Source organism: Zasmidium cellare, assembly GCF_010093935.1.
Source record: "Zasmidium cellare ATCC 36951 unplaced genomic scaffold M409scaffold_30, whole genome shotgun sequence".
NCBI lineage: Eukaryota > Fungi > Ascomycota > Dothideomycetes > Mycosphaerellales > Mycosphaerellaceae > Zasmidium > Zasmidium cellare.
This window is the reverse complement of record NW_022986974.1, coordinates 328,276-344,545: the sequence shown is the minus strand read 5'-3', so window position 1 is coordinate 344,545 and position 16,270 is coordinate 328,276. Positions and strand designations below refer to the sequence as shown.

Sequence of the window (16,270 nt, the reverse complement as noted above, 5' to 3'; positions counted from 1 at the left end):
CATCGACCATGTCGAGTAGTATGGAAGACAGCCGAGAGGCTAGCAACTAGCCAGGAACAACGCAGGAACGCACAACGCCATCAAACCAACTTTTACTCAAATCAACCAACTTTGAAGATCGCAGCCCACTTCAGGCTCTCGTCGCCACTACCGTGGCGGTGCATTCGTCTCCATCTCACGCGTAAGCCACAGCTCGACCATGCAGGGACGTTGACGGTCTATTGCGCAATCCGGCCAATGACAGTCGGCCTGGTAGGTGAGCGAGGCGCAGGTCAGAGAGCATGGAGGAAGACGGCAGTCAGTACGTTCCTCCTGCATAACGGAAACGCCGACACGGACTCGATAGCACGATCAGTCTCGCCCTGTTCGATGTCGTCGGCCAGGCTGGAGGCTCAAGACCGGTCGTTCCTGGTCAAAGAGCCTACTTCCCCGAGCAGAGGTATTTCACATGGACAGTATCGTGGTCGTGTGAGCCTCGAACACTCTTGCACCCCTTGTTCAGCCTCACGACACATTTCTCCTACTCCACACATGAACGTCTCCCGGCCTGGTCCCCCTAGTTGACACGTATCGGCAGAGCCTTCACGCAGATTGGTGGTGTGAGCGACATTACATCTCCTGCAGTGACCGGACACGTCCACACTATTGTGGGCATTGCCTGAGCTTTCTATAGCTCGATGTGGACGAAGCCACTCGAAGACCCATCTGACAGAAGACGCCTGGCATATTGGATGCTGAAGACGTGATCGCTGCGGTTACGGTGTATGGCTTCTACCCCTTCGAGCGCGAGTGGTGGGCGTTCCCCAGGCGGAAGCAGTACCGTGCTGCCATATCGCATGCATGTCTCACAACGATACCTCGATTTGACACGACAAAAGCTGGATCTTGCTCGACTTCCACGGGAACCCCAAACTCGACAAAATCAGGCAAATGTCGGCGTTTCCAAGGCACAACTCGAACCACTGGTCGACCATTGGACCGAAGATTACAACTGGCGCGAACAGGAAGCGTACTACAATGAAGTTCTTCCTCAATTTCGGCTGGCCATACACGGAACGCGAATACATTTCGTGCACAGACGGTCGAACTCGATGAACGCGATCCCTCTGCTTGTCGCACATGGCTGGCCTGAGAGCTTCATTGCGGTGTCGCACGTAATTGAAGCGCTGTGCAATCCCGTGTCCACGCCGCCAAGGGGAGACGAGAACGTACCGACATTTCACATTGTGGTTCCCAGTATACCCGGGACTGGCTTTAGCGATCAGGTCGCAGAGGAAGGCAACAACATTGCCACAACAGCAGAAGCGTTTGACGCGCTCATGAAGTCTCTTGGCTATTCGAGATACATCGCACACGGCTCGGGATGGTGAGTCTGACCAGGACACAGAGCGCGTGAAGAAATAGCTGACTCTTGGACAGGGGTTTCAGAATCTGTCGGATGATTGCTCTCACACATCCAGAGAGTTGTATGGCGGTGCACACGGCAAACCCAGAAATACCACCTCCTAGGTAAGAAGCGAAGCTCGGTTTCCAGCGATACAGAGCTGACGCGCGCCCAACAGACAGCCCAGCTACGGCTATAATCCACACGATATGAGCATGCCTGGAACACCGCTGCAGGTGCCGATGCAAGTGCCAGTGACTGTGCCAGGCCTCTCACCACCCGTATCGCCCGGTGCTCTGCAGCAACAACAACGCGAACGACCACAGACAGTATCATATGCGTTGTGTGACTCTCCCGTTGGCCTTCTCGCATATGTCGTCGACGCCATTCGACTACCACGACATCAATCGCCGCCAGTGTCGCGCTCAAGTTCTAATAGTCCGAGACCGCCGACTTTGCCTGACCCGTGGTCACCAACGGCTCTCATCAGCTGGGCGATGATGTACTGGTTGCCGGGACCTGAAGTTGCACTACGATGGCTTTCCAATTCTGGACCAATGCTACAGAATCTGTGGACGACACACAGCACCGTGCCATTGGCCATCTCGCAATTCGGAGACCAGCATTCATCACAATCGGCCCCGATGTGGGCAGAGGCGTATCATCGAATCGCCATGGTCCGCAGAAGAGCTGGGAGCGTTCGGTTTGCCGCGTGGGAGCGACCGGGAGAGATAGTTCTCGACCTTCGAGAACTTGCGATGCTGGTGGCCCCCTCATACTTCGGCGGTTATGTTGGGCCTGGGGCCATGATGGAACACTAATAATTCTGATTCTGACGACGATACCCCCAACTTTCAGCTTGAGAATGTCGTCCAACGGTACATACGATACGCGGAGGACTCTGCAAAAGAATACAACATTACTTGCATGTGAAGAAGCAATGGAAACACGATGTTCACCGTCTGAAATGTGTTGGAATAGTGCCGTATTGCTGACCAATGAGAGTAGGGCGAAAGCATGTGCGTGTGGCTTGGCCGAGTGAATCTCGATGTCGTGTGGCGAAGCAGAAGCTCAAGCACCAGCCAAGGTGACAAGTTGACGTGCGGAAATTTGCAGCGCACGGGAAACTTTTCACCGCGTCCAACTCACAACATCATCTCCCTCGACAAACTCCCCACCACCGCACTTCCGTATCCGCTGCTCAGTCAGCAGATCGACGACGACTAGCAAGAGTTTGCCGCTGCAATTGGCAAACACGCACGAGACCAGACACCGCGACTACTCGCCTGACACTTATCTCTTGCCTCTCTCCACGCTGGCAACCACGACGCAGGCACCAAACACCCTCCATACCATACTGAGACCGGCTCCTGAATGAAGAGCCGCTCTCATTTTGACCGCCCCTAAGACACCACCACCGCATTCTATGCGTCCAGAAGACCTTCTGCGCTGCCTGTGCAAGCCCAAGAAGTAAGAACAGCCCATCCCTCCAACACTGCGACCGTACTGAAACTCGTCAACAGGCCTAGGTAACACCAGCCACGACCTGCCTTGACATACCATCCCCACGAATCCAAGCCCGACCGAGCTGCTGAACAATCCCTCGACCCGATACGCCGCCGGGTATCGGAGAGACACTCGACCACCACCACCAACAGTCGGCACCATTCCACGCCGCAAGAGCTCTTTTATTCCCCTTTCCGCGCGCCCTCCTTAAGTCGACCACGGTCGTTCGATCCCACCCAGAAAAGAGCTTGCTGCTGGCGTAAGCCAGCCTCCATACCACACAGCCAGATTAGTGCTTGGAGATGGTCAACAACGTCGAGATTCCACCACACTACACCGACTCGCCGTCATCGCTCGTGGGTACACCACATTTGACTATCAATCGAGACATTACTGCTCTCGATCTTGACTCCAGCAATGCCTTTGAGGGACCAGAGAAACTCTTAGAGGTGTGGTTCAGTGCCTCGGACCGGGCATTGCCCGCCTCTGCCAGCCCTCATGGACTCAAGGCAGTCTCTCAGGACTCGTGGAAGGAGATGCTTGATCTTGTCAACTGCAAGGTCTTGTCGGTTGTCGAGTCTCGCAATGTCGACGCTTATCTCCTCTCCGAGTCCAGCATGTTCGTCTTCCCACACAAGCTTGTGTTGAAGACTTGCGGCACCACCACTCTTCTGTGTGGACTCCCGCGCATGCTTGAGATTGCAGCTCTCGAGGCTGGCTTTCCACATGTCAAGGCCAATCTTCCTGAGGGTACTGCGGCGGCTGCGACTCCCCACCGGGTCTTCTACAGTCGCAAGAACTTCCTCTTCCCCAACCAGCAGCGTGGTCCACACCGTAGCTGGCGAGATGAGGTTCGCTACTTGGACAAGATGTTCTTGGGTGGCAGTGCGTACATGATTGGGAAGATGAACGGCGAGCACTGGTATCTGTACATTACTGGACCTCGCACCCAGCTCACGCCGCCGGCAACCCCAGAGGATGACAAGTTGCAGACTCCAACACAGAAGATGATGCTACCAGAGAAGACCAACGGCGCTACTTTGGCTGACACTGAGCCAGAAGATGAGACGTTGGAGATTCTCATGACTGATCTCGAGGAGACGAATGCTCGTCAATTCTACCTCGACAACGCCAGCAGCATCGCCCAAGACAACGCTCGTCAGGCTCATGTCATCCGCAAGGAGGCTATCCAGCACTTGGGTGTCATCCCTGAAGCCAATGGCTCGGATCCAAGCATCTCTGGAAACACCCTCGTCGGTGGCAGCGACTCTGGCTTTGATGTCTTCGCTCAGACTTCCAGCGACCACTCTGGCTACAATTCTCCAGCTGACGAGGAGCCACTGTCGTTTGCGGAAGAGTTGAGTACCGAGGGTCATACTTTGGGATCGGTCGTCACCGAGAACTGCGGTCTCGCCGACGTCTACCCAACCTCCAAATACCCAGACGCCCGCATCGACTCGTACCTTTTCACCCCATGCGGCTACTCAGCCAACGGAGTGGTGCCAATGCCAGGCAACGCCGATTCGACCTCGTACTGGACCGTCCACGTCACACCCGAGCCTCAATGCTCTTACGCCAGCTTCGAGACCAACGTGCCCACTCGTCACACCGGTCGCGACACTGTCGACGTCGTGCAGCAAGTCGTGGGCATCTTCAAGCCAGGACGCTTTTCCGTCACCCTGTTCGAGGCCAAGGATGACAATGACATGGCTTACGCTAAGAGGGATAAGCGCATGGATCACATCCGTAGCTATCGACGCGTGGATCGGATCGTCCATGATTTGGAGGGGTATGAGTTGGTCTTCAGGTACTTTGAGCGCGAGGACTGGAAGGGAACCGATGGACCGCGCATCGGCGAGACCAGCCCGTAGGGAGAGACACAGAAGTGGTAGGGGGGAGGGTTGAAGTGGAAGATGGTAACGGCTTTTGTTGTTTCCTTGGTACTACTGCTCTTTGATGCGATTGTTACGGCTGAGCGAGAACGATGTCTTTCGGGTTTGCTTTTTGGTATTGCTGCGTAATGATTGCGTTGACGATTGAACTGCACTTGGCGATGATGCTTAATATCAGGCGTTTGCTTTGCTCGTTTTCTCTCCATCCCCCTAAATCGCACTCTCTTGGTCTTTCTTTAAGTCACCCTTTCTATTCTTCGCTTACTCCATTACTTTCTCTCATGCCTTCCTGACTTCCATTCCTCCCTCTTCCCCATCCATCCCTTACCCCTCCCTCCCCTTCCCTCCTCATCCTCTAAAACCCCTCCATCGTCGCCCCTCATCCTCATCCTCAACCCACCCATCTCATCCTCCTCCCTCACGGCTTCGAGGGCACGGCGGGAGGGGACGATGCCCCCTGTGCGGGTTACTCTTGACGATGACTACGACGATGACGATGGGGGTGGCTGTGCTGATGGTGAAGGTGAATGTGATGGAGTTGAGAGGGAGGTTCGTGAGGTTAGGGAGGTTGATGGGGAGAGTGATGACGTGGAGAGGGAGAGTGTCCGGGAGAGGAGGATGTCGAGTTTTGCTTCGATGCGGGAGAGGGTTGGGAGGATTGATTGGTCTGAGGGACTGGGTTGGAGTGGGGTTGGTCTTTTAGTTGGGTGTGGTTTGGACGTCGTTGGGTTTTTGGGTTTTGTTGTTGGCGGTTGGGTGTGGTCTTTGAGGGGGAAGGTGGAAAAGGTAAAGGCGATGGAGGCCGCGAGGAGGAGAGGGAGACGGTTGAATGCGTTGAAGATGTTGAGGAGGGGAGGGAGATGGTTGAGGGGCTTGGGGAGGGGGGTTGTTCTGTTGAGGATTGCGTAGGTGTTGGGGGGATGGTTGAGTTCTTCGACATTGTAACTTGGGGGTGGTGGAAGGTTGGAGGAGGATTGATGATTCCGGCGATGAGGAAGGGTATCTGTAGAGGTACTTATTGATTACTTGGAGATCTGATCGTTCACCGTTCTGAAAGTTGCAATGGTGAATGTCGACGATGGATATGGAGGCTTGATCGATCACATCTGTGATAGTTGTTCCATTCATGACTGAAGAAGTATCAAAAGTTCTATTTCGAGGGTTGGGTATATCGATGCAGACAACAGCAAGAACAAGCAGAATCCCGAACAACGCCAAAACATATCAACTCCTCTCAGATTGACCAAACCAGAGATATTCCCAACAACGCCGCCGCTAAACAAGAAGAGACGTAAGATCTTTCGTACATCGTCAAAAGCACCATTCCGCACATCCTAATATTTCGTTGTTGTTGCCGATCATGCGTATAACCTGCTCGATCGAGGGTTACTCAACAGATCATCCCAATCTCCTTTCGCTTTCGCCGCGCTCGCCCTCCAGATCGCATGCGTGGCTGCGGCGTCGTATCTTCGACCAGCGGATTGTCGGAGGGGTTGTTGGATGGAGTAGGCCATGCTCGACGAGGAGGAGGATCGTCTCGTCAAGACCGGTCGGCCGCTGGGTGATGTGGAGACTTTGCTGAGCATGTCTGCTGAGTTGTTCTTTCCTTGCATGTTTCTCAGCCCAGAGGGTGTTGTTGACGAGATGTCCAAATCGCCGGATGAGTTTCTTGACTTGAACCGCGCCCAGCTGCGTCCTAGGAATGAAGATTTGTGTTCGAGCTCCGGTCTTGTGGTGATATGTTGCTCGACATCGAAGTATGACCAGCAGACGGACTCTTGAAACCGAACGCGTTTGTGCGAGGATTGTTTGCTTGATGTTGGAACGCTCGACTCGGTGCTTCGACTACTGCAAATGCTGCTTCGAGGCGACTCTTTCAGACTATCGTGACGATCGGTTAGGGTGGTTGTCTCGGAGTTTGGTGTGCTGTCGGTGTCTGCAGAGAGGTCGAAGGAGGCCGATGAGAAAGCCAGCTTAGGTAGGAGGATCGGTGCGGGCGGGATCGATGATGTGGAGCTCGGAGTCGCCATTTGTGATTGATTAATTCTGGCTGACTTGCTGCTGCTCAAGTGGAGGATTGTGATCTGGTGATCTCGCAGCGGGCAGTCGATAGATGAGCTGGACTGTGATGAATCCGCGTGGAGGCCGCGTGCGTGCCGAAAGATTGTTTAGGCGAACAGGTGTTGACTTATTTTAACCGAAGGGTCTTGGAATTCTGGAAGCCGGCCGAGAAATACGGGTTGTTCGGGCAGAAAGGAATGTCGTGAGTCTCAACGAGGAGGCGAGAAAGACAGTTCGTAAAGACGAATGCCTGCCCGCGTCCTGACAGGACTTTTGTACAACAGCTCTCTCGTTCACAGCCGGGTAACGGGCCCAGGCACACCCACCGTCACCTATCATTCTGGGCGGTTGCTGAAGCTGGTTGAGATGCTAGCGCGTGTTGGATGGCAGTGACACAGAACAGGGCATCCCCAGCCGTTGAGCACGCCCAAAGAGGAAGGAACCCTGTTTGATTCCGCCAGCCGTCATCCGATCAGACTCGCTGATTGGCCTGCTCCTGCCAAGATGGAGCCGCCAGTGCGGATAAGTGCCAGGTCGGGAGACGCATGGAAGGCCCGGTTTAGCATTGACAGCTGCCGATGGATTTCTTGTGCGATTTTGTCTATCGCGGGTGGCACTGTTTCAGCGATAGGGTGCCTGGTATAAGCGAACATGTACGCCGTGAAATCCGGGCTTTGCTCCGTGGCACTGCATTCGCATTCGCATTATTACTCCAAGATGTCCTCCACACCATCACAATATCCTGACAGTCTCTGATTGAGAGAGTGCGTACTGCTTTCGGCTGACGAGGCTCCCGAAAAAGACAAACGTCATTCGAGCATGAACGCTGACGGTTACGCAAGCTGATGGCGCGAGAATGTACCCAGACTTGCGATTGATAAACAAACACGCTCGACCCCATGCAGAGTCTACCCGTGCGGACCACACATCTCCGTCGTGGTGGCGTGTTGGGCTGGCTTTGCGAGAGGTTACGGTGGGAAATGTGTCTTGTTTGGAACTCATGCAAGCGACTGTTTCTGAACATATTATCTGTGCGTTACACCCGGCTCCACGAGCACGCTGCGATGCAATGCGACGCGATTGATGCAGACAGCGCACAGCATCAACCAAACGCAGCGCAAGGGGTTGACTCCCAATTCCATCTTGTACAACCCTTGGGACCAGTCCAGACGAGTCTGGTGCATTTCTGTGCTTTGCTCTCCAATCAGATTTCAAGACTTTGTTCCTTGGGTGAGCGACTTGAAAGACTCCACCTCCGCCTTGTCCCGTGCGACAAACTCGACAGTCCAGTTCCACAGATCTTCTTGTTTGCTCTCATCGTAGCTGTCCTTGCTGCTGTCGATTGACTTCCCCGCTTCGAAATACTTCCCACTAACGCCCTCAACCTCCGACGAGACGGCCAATCTTGCCAAATTACGGCCCGACTCCTGCGGGGTATGGATGTTGGGAGAGAGGATGAGTCGTAGCAGAGGAATAATACGGGGCAGGACCCGGTGCCAGAGGAACTTCTCAACTGCTGATGCGTCTCGCGCGAGGCCAGTGCCGGGCATGAGGCCGGGATCGAAGGCAGTGACGGTGACGTTCGACTTCGCCTTGGTTCGTTGACGGTCCAGGGCGTAAGTCCAGAGAACATTGCAGAGCTTGCTTGTGGCGTAGCGCTGCCGACCAGCATACTTCATGGTAGCTTCGTCAGGGTGTGCCAGAAGCTCTGCTGTGACGTATTTGGCATCGGGAAGACCGCTCTTTTGCGCTGGATCATGAGTACCCGATGACGTGAGGACAATCCTGGCATTGTTGGATAGATAAGGTTGCAGGAGATGGAACAGAAGAGCATGTCCGACATGGTTCACGCCAAAAGTCGTTTCGAGGCCATCCGTGGTGTAAGCGACGCCTTTGGGAAGTTGGATGCCAGCGTTGAAGACCAGCACGGAGATTGGAAGGCCTATGGCGATGATTTCATCAGCGAACTTGCGGATGTCACTTAGGCTTCCTAGATCCAGCCTGAGGTACTTGACGTTCGACTGGCGCAGTTCGTCGTTGATGGCCTGGGCTGCTTCTGCTCCTGAGGATCGCGAGCTGATGATGACTTGAGAGTCTGGTCTCTCTTTCGCTATCACTCGGGCAGCCTCGTAGCCAAGGCCAATCTGACCGCCGGTCACGACGATGGTTGACTTGTAGGACATGTTTGAAGTTGGCTGGTAGATGTGTTTGGTGGGTAGATGTGTGTGGTGCAGGTTCTGGATCGTCACATTTCTGGACCTCCGTGATAGATATAGAGCCTCGCCTTCTCAGCCAAGTCCGGATTTGGACCTCACCATCCATCTCATCTCCGTTGATGGAAGATGTGGTTGCCTGGTGTGATGCACCGTTGATGTGCCGCTGCAATTCTTGCAAATCATACTTCTTTGTTCGACGACCTCTTCGCTGCGCGCGGACAGCGGGAGATGTAGTGAAACCAAGTTGCTGACCCTCTTCGGCTGTGCTTCAACCCAAATGATCCTCCTCGTCCATGATATTTCAGCTGCCGGTCCGAGAGTCGGCATGAAAATCCGAATCCGAGCTTGCGTGTGCCGACATGGAGTCAAGAATGGGTGTAGCTACTGCTTCACCCGTGGAATCCCCAGGCTCGCCAAGGAACAGTCGGATAGATTGTATGCCCGCTTCAGGGTGTCTTGTTCACATGTTAACGCCGTAATGCCCATCGCTGAGGTTCAGGCGGGCAGGGAACCATCATCTGGTCATGACTGCAGGCTGGGCGTATGCAGAGCGTTTCCATTTCCTGAGCACAGCGTCTGCGTTTGCGTTGCCCTAGGTCGCTAGGTGAGGGCGTCGAACGTGAAGGATGGTTGTGTTTGTAGTACGAGAGGTGCAAGTTTGAGAACGGAAGCCACTCCTGGTGCATGCTTGCCTCCCGTCCCGATGACATCTGTGGCTGCCGAATCGCTGACTTCAGGAGATGACTGCAATCTTTCACCTTTCGTGCAAGTCATTCACCGCCATCTCCTTCAAAGACACAGAGGAAAAAAACAGAATGGACGAGAGAACACAATCTGGACGAGGCCGGCCATGAGCGCGGTCGAAATGTGTTCTCTTCGACTTACTTCAGGACGCCGCACACTGTGCCAGGCTTGTACCTCGCGATGTCTTCATCAACACGCGCCTGCCAACAACGAGGACTCGAGAGAGATGAGGAGGTCGAGCAGCAGGAAGTAAAAGGGAACTTGTCGCGTCTGGATGAGACGGGAAGCGACACAGATAGCGCAACGCCTCGGTCTTCTTGGTGGCCACCCTCCGCTGATTCGCTCCGACAGGGGTTTCCAACTTGGCCTAACGACTTCGCGAATATTTCACTGAACAAGGGATGTCATTTTGAAGCTGTTCAAGCGTGCGGTCGCTCGGTTCTGTCCTTGGATCTCGGCCTGAAAAATGGCAACTTGAAAGCATATGCAAGGCCCTGGAATGCCTGAGGAGCCAGACCCATGTCGAGAGTTTCCAACAGCCCCCATGCTGTCGGTCGAGTCAGCAGTGTGGCAGCATTTGCTCTCGCGTACAGACTTTGGCAAGTGACTACGACGGCAGCATGGAATAATCTTCTCACAGCGCAAATTCCAGAGCCCAGAAATGGAAGGTCGTGTCCAGATTGAGCATGAGTCATTGTTTTTGGACATGTTCATGCCATTCGCTTTCCGGTTCAGAGCGCTGTGGGATCCACTGACTGACCGTTGCAGTTCAACCGCATGACATTCCCAGCCATCTCGAAGACCTGCCGCCTTCCAGATGAAGGCAAAGGAATGTGACTCGAGCAACATGGGGCTCAGTCGATGCGTCTCCTTGTTATCAGAGAGCCAAGCCTCTCTTCCGCAGTCGCGGCCTACATCACGCAACATGAAGCACACTCCCTCTTGGGATTAGATGTGGAGGTGTCTCACTTAATCGCGGAAAGGTTCGACAACGTCGATCTACCACTCTTTCGAGGAAACGGAAGCTTGCCAAAGAATTTCGATAGTTGGTATGCGCCGGCGACATGCGCATAGTGTTGCAACGTCGCATAGACTATCGCCAAATTTCCTTCACATGTGAACATGTTGCCCGCCGGCAACTTCCACATCGACCACCAGATCGGCGGCTAGGCGTTCATCTTCGTGTTGTTCACAACGACGGCAAATCTGATGAACCAAGCGGAAAATTTCCTCTCCTCCACTATCGGGATCGCCTACGACGGCGGTGGAGGCAGGCGCGGCAAAAGATCAATTGACTCGAGGGCGTGCAACCACAAGCATCTGCATGCTCTCAGGCCGAGCTTGATGTCTCTACCAAGCTTCATCATATGTGCAGAGCCTCAAACCCTCTGTGAGATAAACTCAGATTCAATCTCCAAGTCCATTACTCATATTGCAGAGAGTTGAGTAGTAGAAACTGGAGAACGCATGGCCGAGGAACGATGTTCGAAGAAGCAACGAAGAATGGTTCCTTGGAAACGTGCTTCCCCGCAGATGCTGGGAACCAGTGTGAAAGGCGTGATACGTCGAGGGCCTGGCATACCACGTCCAAAACCCCCGTAGCGCCGGCCAATTCGCATCCCTGCCGGAAAAGGCAAGTAGAGCTGCACGTTAGCCTCGAAAGCCCCCGCCCGGTAGTAGTTTCCCTGCCGCAGGTGTTCCTGGTCTAGCGCCAACTCACCACAACAGACTTCACGCCAAACTTTGGCCCAGCGTGACGAAAGTTCTCGCGGTTGTGGCTGCGTCGCCGTGACAGGCTTGACGTCGAATGCAAGCCACGCCGATCGCTGCGCTGCTTGCGTCTTGATGGAAGAACGCGGGGAAGAATTGAAACTCCTCCAAGGTCACTGACGATAATGGGGGAGCTCCGTATCTACTCATATCGGCTCGGCGAGACAGCCTCCCCCTAGTCGTCCGCAACGATCAACCCCAAAGTCCCGTGAATGGCTGGGTGGACACGCTTGGCGACGAACATCATGCCTCGTCTGGCGCGGCAGGGCACTGTATCGTCGAGGGACCGACCATTTTGGAGTGAACCTTCACCTCGATGTCCGTGCGTGCACCATCCCACGTCGACGGCGAGGAACGGCAATGGCGAATCACGTCAAGCCAGAAGTCAGCACGGTGCGGTCGATGTGGTGCCAGTCGCAGAGCTTGTCCACGAACGAGGGGCGTAGCTTGACACGCTCGCGTCTTCCACCAAAAGTGTTCTCTGAGAGCTGCAAGGTAGGCCAGGCGCATTGAGGCATACGAAAGAATAGTCGATTGGGATCCCGACCGTTTGATGAGAAGACACGGCGAACATGGCCACTGAACAGATAGACTACAACCCTGGCAATGCTGCTGATCGTCAAACATTCTGGGTGCCACCTCTTGAGCATATCGAAGCGCAGACAATCGCATTACCACCCGGTGATCAAATCGGCATTGCAATCATCCAGCCATCGATTGTCTGCTTCCGCACAACGCCCACTTTTGACGAGAATCGATTTATCGAAGCAGTGAAGACCGCGGCATCATGCATACCTTGGGAGATACCCTTAGCAGCTGGCCGAGTGGTATGGGACGATGAGTCGAGACACACGATCAAATGCGAGATCCCACAAAACCCCAAGATTCAAGTCAACATCAAGAGACTGCCACACCGGGATGCGGCGCAACTCGACGCCCAGCATTGGCCGCCACATGCCCTTCAGATTCGCGAGATCTGCTTGTATGATAGACCATTGCCAGCAGTCGGCAACTTTGTGTTCGGAGTACAGGCGAATCTGATCAAGGGCGGTGTGATTCTGGTGTTGCACATGAACCACATACTCTTGGACGGCCCATCACACGGAACATTCGCAGTACTGTTCGCACACCATCTATCGAGAGCGGTCGCTGGCAAACCTCCCCGAAAGTCTGGAATGGTGCCTCCTGAGGCTCTGGACAAGTCTCTTGCGCAAGGAACTCATCCTGCAAGGAATATCTTGAAGTGGCAAGATTGGAAGCTGAAGCCAGAGATCGACATCTCGCCAGAGGAACTGCGAGAGATACTCCTAGAGCGCATGGCAAATCTGTCGTTAACAATCTGGCATTTCCCAGCCGACAAGCTGAACAAGCTACGAGCGGCCATGTCGGCTTCAAGTCAAAGCAAGCTCTCCCTATCAACTTGTCTATCAACTTGGTGCTGGAGGATCTTCACAAGAGCAAGGGACCTATCACCAGACGAAGAGACTCGGATGTTGACCCCAGTCCAAACGCGCGGAAGGATAAAAGAGCTGCATCAAAGCTACATCGGCAGCGTGCTGGTCTACGGCCGCGCCAAAGCCACAGTCGAAGAACTGACAACGCTGACGACAAGCGAACTGGGCGACCGCATCGCCAAGAGCGTCGCCTGGTGGACACCAGAACGCATCCGCGAACACTGGGGCTCCATCGAAGACTGCCCCGACATCGCCAAATACCAACCCAACACCAACCGCGACTTCGGCAACGACGTCGAGATGAGCAATACGATGAACTTGCCTTTTTACAAGATCAACTGGGGCGACTCGTTGCAGGTCAAGGCGATCCGCTTCCCGTCGTTGGCGTTTGCGGATGGGTACATCCTGATCGAGCCGAGGCTGTTGACGGGTGGGATTGAGGTGTTCTTTTATGCGGCGAGGGATACGTTGGATAAGTTGATGAGGGATCCGGAGTTTAGGGAGTATGCAGAGTATTGGGGGGCGTCGGATGAGGGGATTGATGTTCTGGCTGCGGAGACGTTGCCTGCGAAGTCGAAACTATGATCGAAATGAGTAGCGGTGCTATACGGCGAAGTGCAATGAAAGATGATATTCATAATGCCAAAGAAAATTCTTCATAGCATGTGTTAATCACAGCGCGGAGCAATTGGAGTATTCCCCCAAGCACATCAAACAAGCGCATTCTTATCAATATAAATCATCAACACGCTTCCCTCATATAAGAAAAAACATATCCACATCATGACGCAACAGACCACACTATCGCAGCCCCATAATACAACCAAGTCAACCCCGTAATCCCCAAAGTTCCCCAGAAAGCAGGCTTCGGCGGCGTGATGCAAGACAGCATCGGCTTCGCCACACCCGTCTTCTCATCACGATCGAGGAAGTCCTCCCTCGTCTTCTTGTTCGGATCTGGCGACAGGCAGTAGACGACCGGCACGATCGAGTTGTAGAAGCAGTCCAGCAGGATCTTGGTGAAGGGAGGGAAAGCCACGGAGGCAAGGAGCCATTTCGGCGATGATGCTTGGGATAGAGTCCAGAAGAGCACGGTAGAGAGGAGGCCGAAGTAGACGAGGTGCATCCAGGCGCCGTCGTAGACGACCGTGCGGAAGAGACGGCCGAAGAAGGTGGTGCTCGCTTGGGCTTTGGTGGCTGCACAGTCTGCACCCGTGGTCTTGAATTTCGCCATCTTTGTCTCGCCGAATATGGAGTGCTTGACGAGCCAGAGGATGCCCTTGAGTTGGTAGGGCAGGTTCCAGAGACGGATGCCGTCGTCGAGAGCAATTGTGCCTTCTGCGGCGGCGGAAAGCATCCAGGACATGATGTAGTTGGATGAGTAGGCGATCGAAGCCAGGATGAGAGAGATTGGGAGGTCGATCGAGCTGTATGTGGGTACGACGGGGCTTCTCGCCAGGAGAAGGATCGTTGGCAGGGAGATCATCAGGAGGAGACGGAAGATTGTCAAGTGCAGGACTGGGATGAGTCCACCAATGCGTTGTCCTAGGGTCTTCTCAGACAGAATCGGGTGGGTAAAGAGCGAGTAGGCGTGGATGATTCCTGTCATCCACTTCGTCTGCAGTTTGGCCATGTCGGTGTAGGTCAGAGCGTTCATGCCGTGTTGGTGCTCCTCTTCAAGGAGTCGCACGCGGTAGCCGTGGGCTTGAAGAATGATGCTGACGATGAAGCTGTCTTCTTGCTTGACCATGGTGGGGAAGCCGCCGAGTTCTTCAAATGTAGATCGTCGGCCGAGGTATCCAGTACCCTGGCAAACAGCCTTGCCGCTCGAATCGAAAACTCTTTGCACTACGTCGGTTTCCAAGTGGAATCTGGGAGCGAGTGTGAACCCTTGTGGAAGGTTGTAGAATTTCTGTGGAGTTCCAGCCAGGGCAACAAGTGGGTCTTCCTCAAGGAATGGAACGGTTGCTCGCAGCCATTCCGGGCCCAGGAGCATGTCAATGTCGACGACGCCAAAATATGGTGCTGCTCCACCAGGGAGCGTTGCGACCAAATCCATGCCGAAGCAGATGTTGGCGGCCTTGGAGTGGATCTTGACCTCCTTCCCTCTGGCGCCGTAGTGAAGCTGGATTGAAGGGTGCTGGGCGCTGATTCTGCCGACGAGATCCTTCACCGCTGGTGAATTGCCATCGTCAAGAATGACAATGCGGAATCGGTCTGCTGGGTAATCTTGACGAATCGCAGCGTTGATGGTGTCTGTGATAATGTCGAGACCCTCGCCGTAGCAAGGAAGGAAGACATCAACGCAAGGCACATCGCTTCCTTGTGCCCGCTTGCGCTCCTGGGGAGTCCATGTCTTGCCCAAACCACCCAGAAGAAGGGCAAAGAGCATGCCACTCACTAAGACGGGAGTCAATTCATGTTCGATCGCCGACGCTCTGGATAGTCGACTCACCTCCAAAGACCCACTCAACCAGAAGAAACGAAATGAATGCTGCCAGCTCGGCATGGCTGGCATATGGAACGCTCTTCGCGACACTGATCCATCTCCAAGTGAAGTAAACAGTGTTGGCCAGGAGAGGCACCTTGGCGAAGTTGATGGCACGCTTCAATGCTCCATTGCGTTGACGCTCTTCCTGTGCCGTCCGCTTCTTCAACGTCGACAAGACAGGGCGAGTTGCAGTGATATTTGGGCCAACCATGGTGTCGTGGTCGAACTGAGAACAATGTCCAAGGAGCAGGGGAAACCAGCTCATACAGAATGTAAATGTCGGGCTTAAGAGACCCTCGAAACGACCATCTGCTTTAGTCGTGTTGGCAGAGTTGCGGGGATCGATGTGATCGTCCGCTCAACTCGCCAAGGGCGTGCGAACACTCAACGGCATTTTCGTGTGTCAACAGGTCGTGTATTTTCATCCCACTCCCCGGACCCTCTCACACTTTCGAGCCGCGGCAGCGGATATCGATAAGGACTGCAGATCAGCAACTTCTCCAAAAGAAGCTGCACTAGTCGCTGCTGCCCTCAATCGCCCGAGCGACGAAACAAAGCCTATCTTGGCCTCACAGATGCACGGGCGCGGCGAAGTCATGATGCAGGTTAAGCATTTGGGACCGTTGAGTTCAATCGTGGTCGTTAATGCCCCTCAGCCTCGGCACAGCACCACCCCGGCCTCTACATGGGGTAGGGCTTTATAGGAACGACGTCTTCAAGCTTGGTAGAAGTTTCAGAAATCCGGCGCTTGA

At 54.3% G+C, this 16,270-nt stretch overlaps 7 protein-coding genes across 7 annotated transcripts; 4 read left to right on the top strand and 3 right to left on the bottom strand.

Annotated features, from left to right (window-relative positions):
• Nucleotides 1–764: 764 nt before the first annotated feature.
• M409DRAFT_68469 (uncharacterized protein) lies at nucleotides 765–2,205 on the top strand (the record flags this gene model as incomplete). The annotated part of the gene is made up of 3 exons (XM_033817857.1): nucleotides 765–1,366; nucleotides 1,420–1,509; nucleotides 1,599–2,205. The coding sequence occupies 3 exons, from the start codon at nucleotides 765–767 to the stop codon at nucleotides 2,203–2,205; spliced, it is 1,299 nt and encodes a 432-aa protein (XP_033664454.1).
• Nucleotides 2,206–3,192: 987 nt separating this feature from the next.
• On the top strand, nucleotides 3,193–4,761 carry M409DRAFT_68468 (uncharacterized protein; the record flags this gene model as incomplete). Its single annotated transcript, XM_033817856.1, has 1 exon — nucleotides 3,193–4,761. The coding sequence occupies one exon, from the start codon at nucleotides 3,193–3,195 to the stop codon at nucleotides 4,759–4,761; it is 1,569 nt and encodes a 522-aa protein (XP_033664453.1).
• Nucleotides 4,762–5,232: 471 nt separating this feature from the next.
• On the top strand, nucleotides 5,233–5,691 carry M409DRAFT_57448 (uncharacterized protein; the record flags this gene model as incomplete). Its single annotated transcript, XM_033813631.1, has 1 exon — nucleotides 5,233–5,691. One exon carries the CDS (start codon nucleotides 5,233–5,235, stop codon nucleotides 5,689–5,691), a length of 459 nt encoding a protein of 152 aa, XP_033664452.1.
• A 449-nt stretch (nucleotides 5,692–6,140) lies between these two features.
• M409DRAFT_57447 (uncharacterized protein) lies at nucleotides 6,141–6,812 on the bottom strand (the record flags this gene model as incomplete). The annotated part of the gene is made up of 1 exon (XM_033813630.1): nucleotides 6,141–6,812. The coding sequence occupies one exon, from the start codon at nucleotides 6,810–6,812 to the stop codon at nucleotides 6,141–6,143; it is 672 nt and encodes a 223-aa protein (XP_033664451.1).
• A 1,242-nt stretch (nucleotides 6,813–8,054) lies between these two features.
• M409DRAFT_37243 (uncharacterized protein) lies at nucleotides 8,055–9,026 on the bottom strand (the record flags this gene model as incomplete). Its single annotated transcript, XM_033810695.1, has 1 exon — nucleotides 8,055–9,026. One exon carries the CDS (start codon nucleotides 9,024–9,026, stop codon nucleotides 8,055–8,057), a length of 972 nt encoding a protein of 323 aa, XP_033664450.1.
• Nucleotides 9,027–12,145: 3,119 nt separating this feature from the next.
• M409DRAFT_68466 (uncharacterized protein) lies at nucleotides 12,146–13,612 on the top strand (the record flags this gene model as incomplete). The annotated part of the gene is made up of 1 exon (XM_033817855.1): nucleotides 12,146–13,612. One exon carries the CDS (start codon nucleotides 12,146–12,148, stop codon nucleotides 13,610–13,612), a length of 1,467 nt encoding a protein of 488 aa, XP_033664449.1.
• Nucleotides 13,613–13,808: 196 nt separating this feature from the next.
• On the bottom strand, nucleotides 13,809–15,729 carry M409DRAFT_57444 (glycosyltransferase family 2 protein; the record flags this gene model as incomplete). The annotated part of the gene is made up of 2 exons (XM_033813629.1): nucleotides 13,809–15,427; nucleotides 15,483–15,729. 2 exons carry the CDS (start codon nucleotides 15,727–15,729, stop codon nucleotides 13,809–13,811), a joined length of 1,866 nt encoding a protein of 621 aa, XP_033664448.1.
• Between the last annotated feature and the right edge of the window lie 541 nt (nucleotides 15,730–16,270).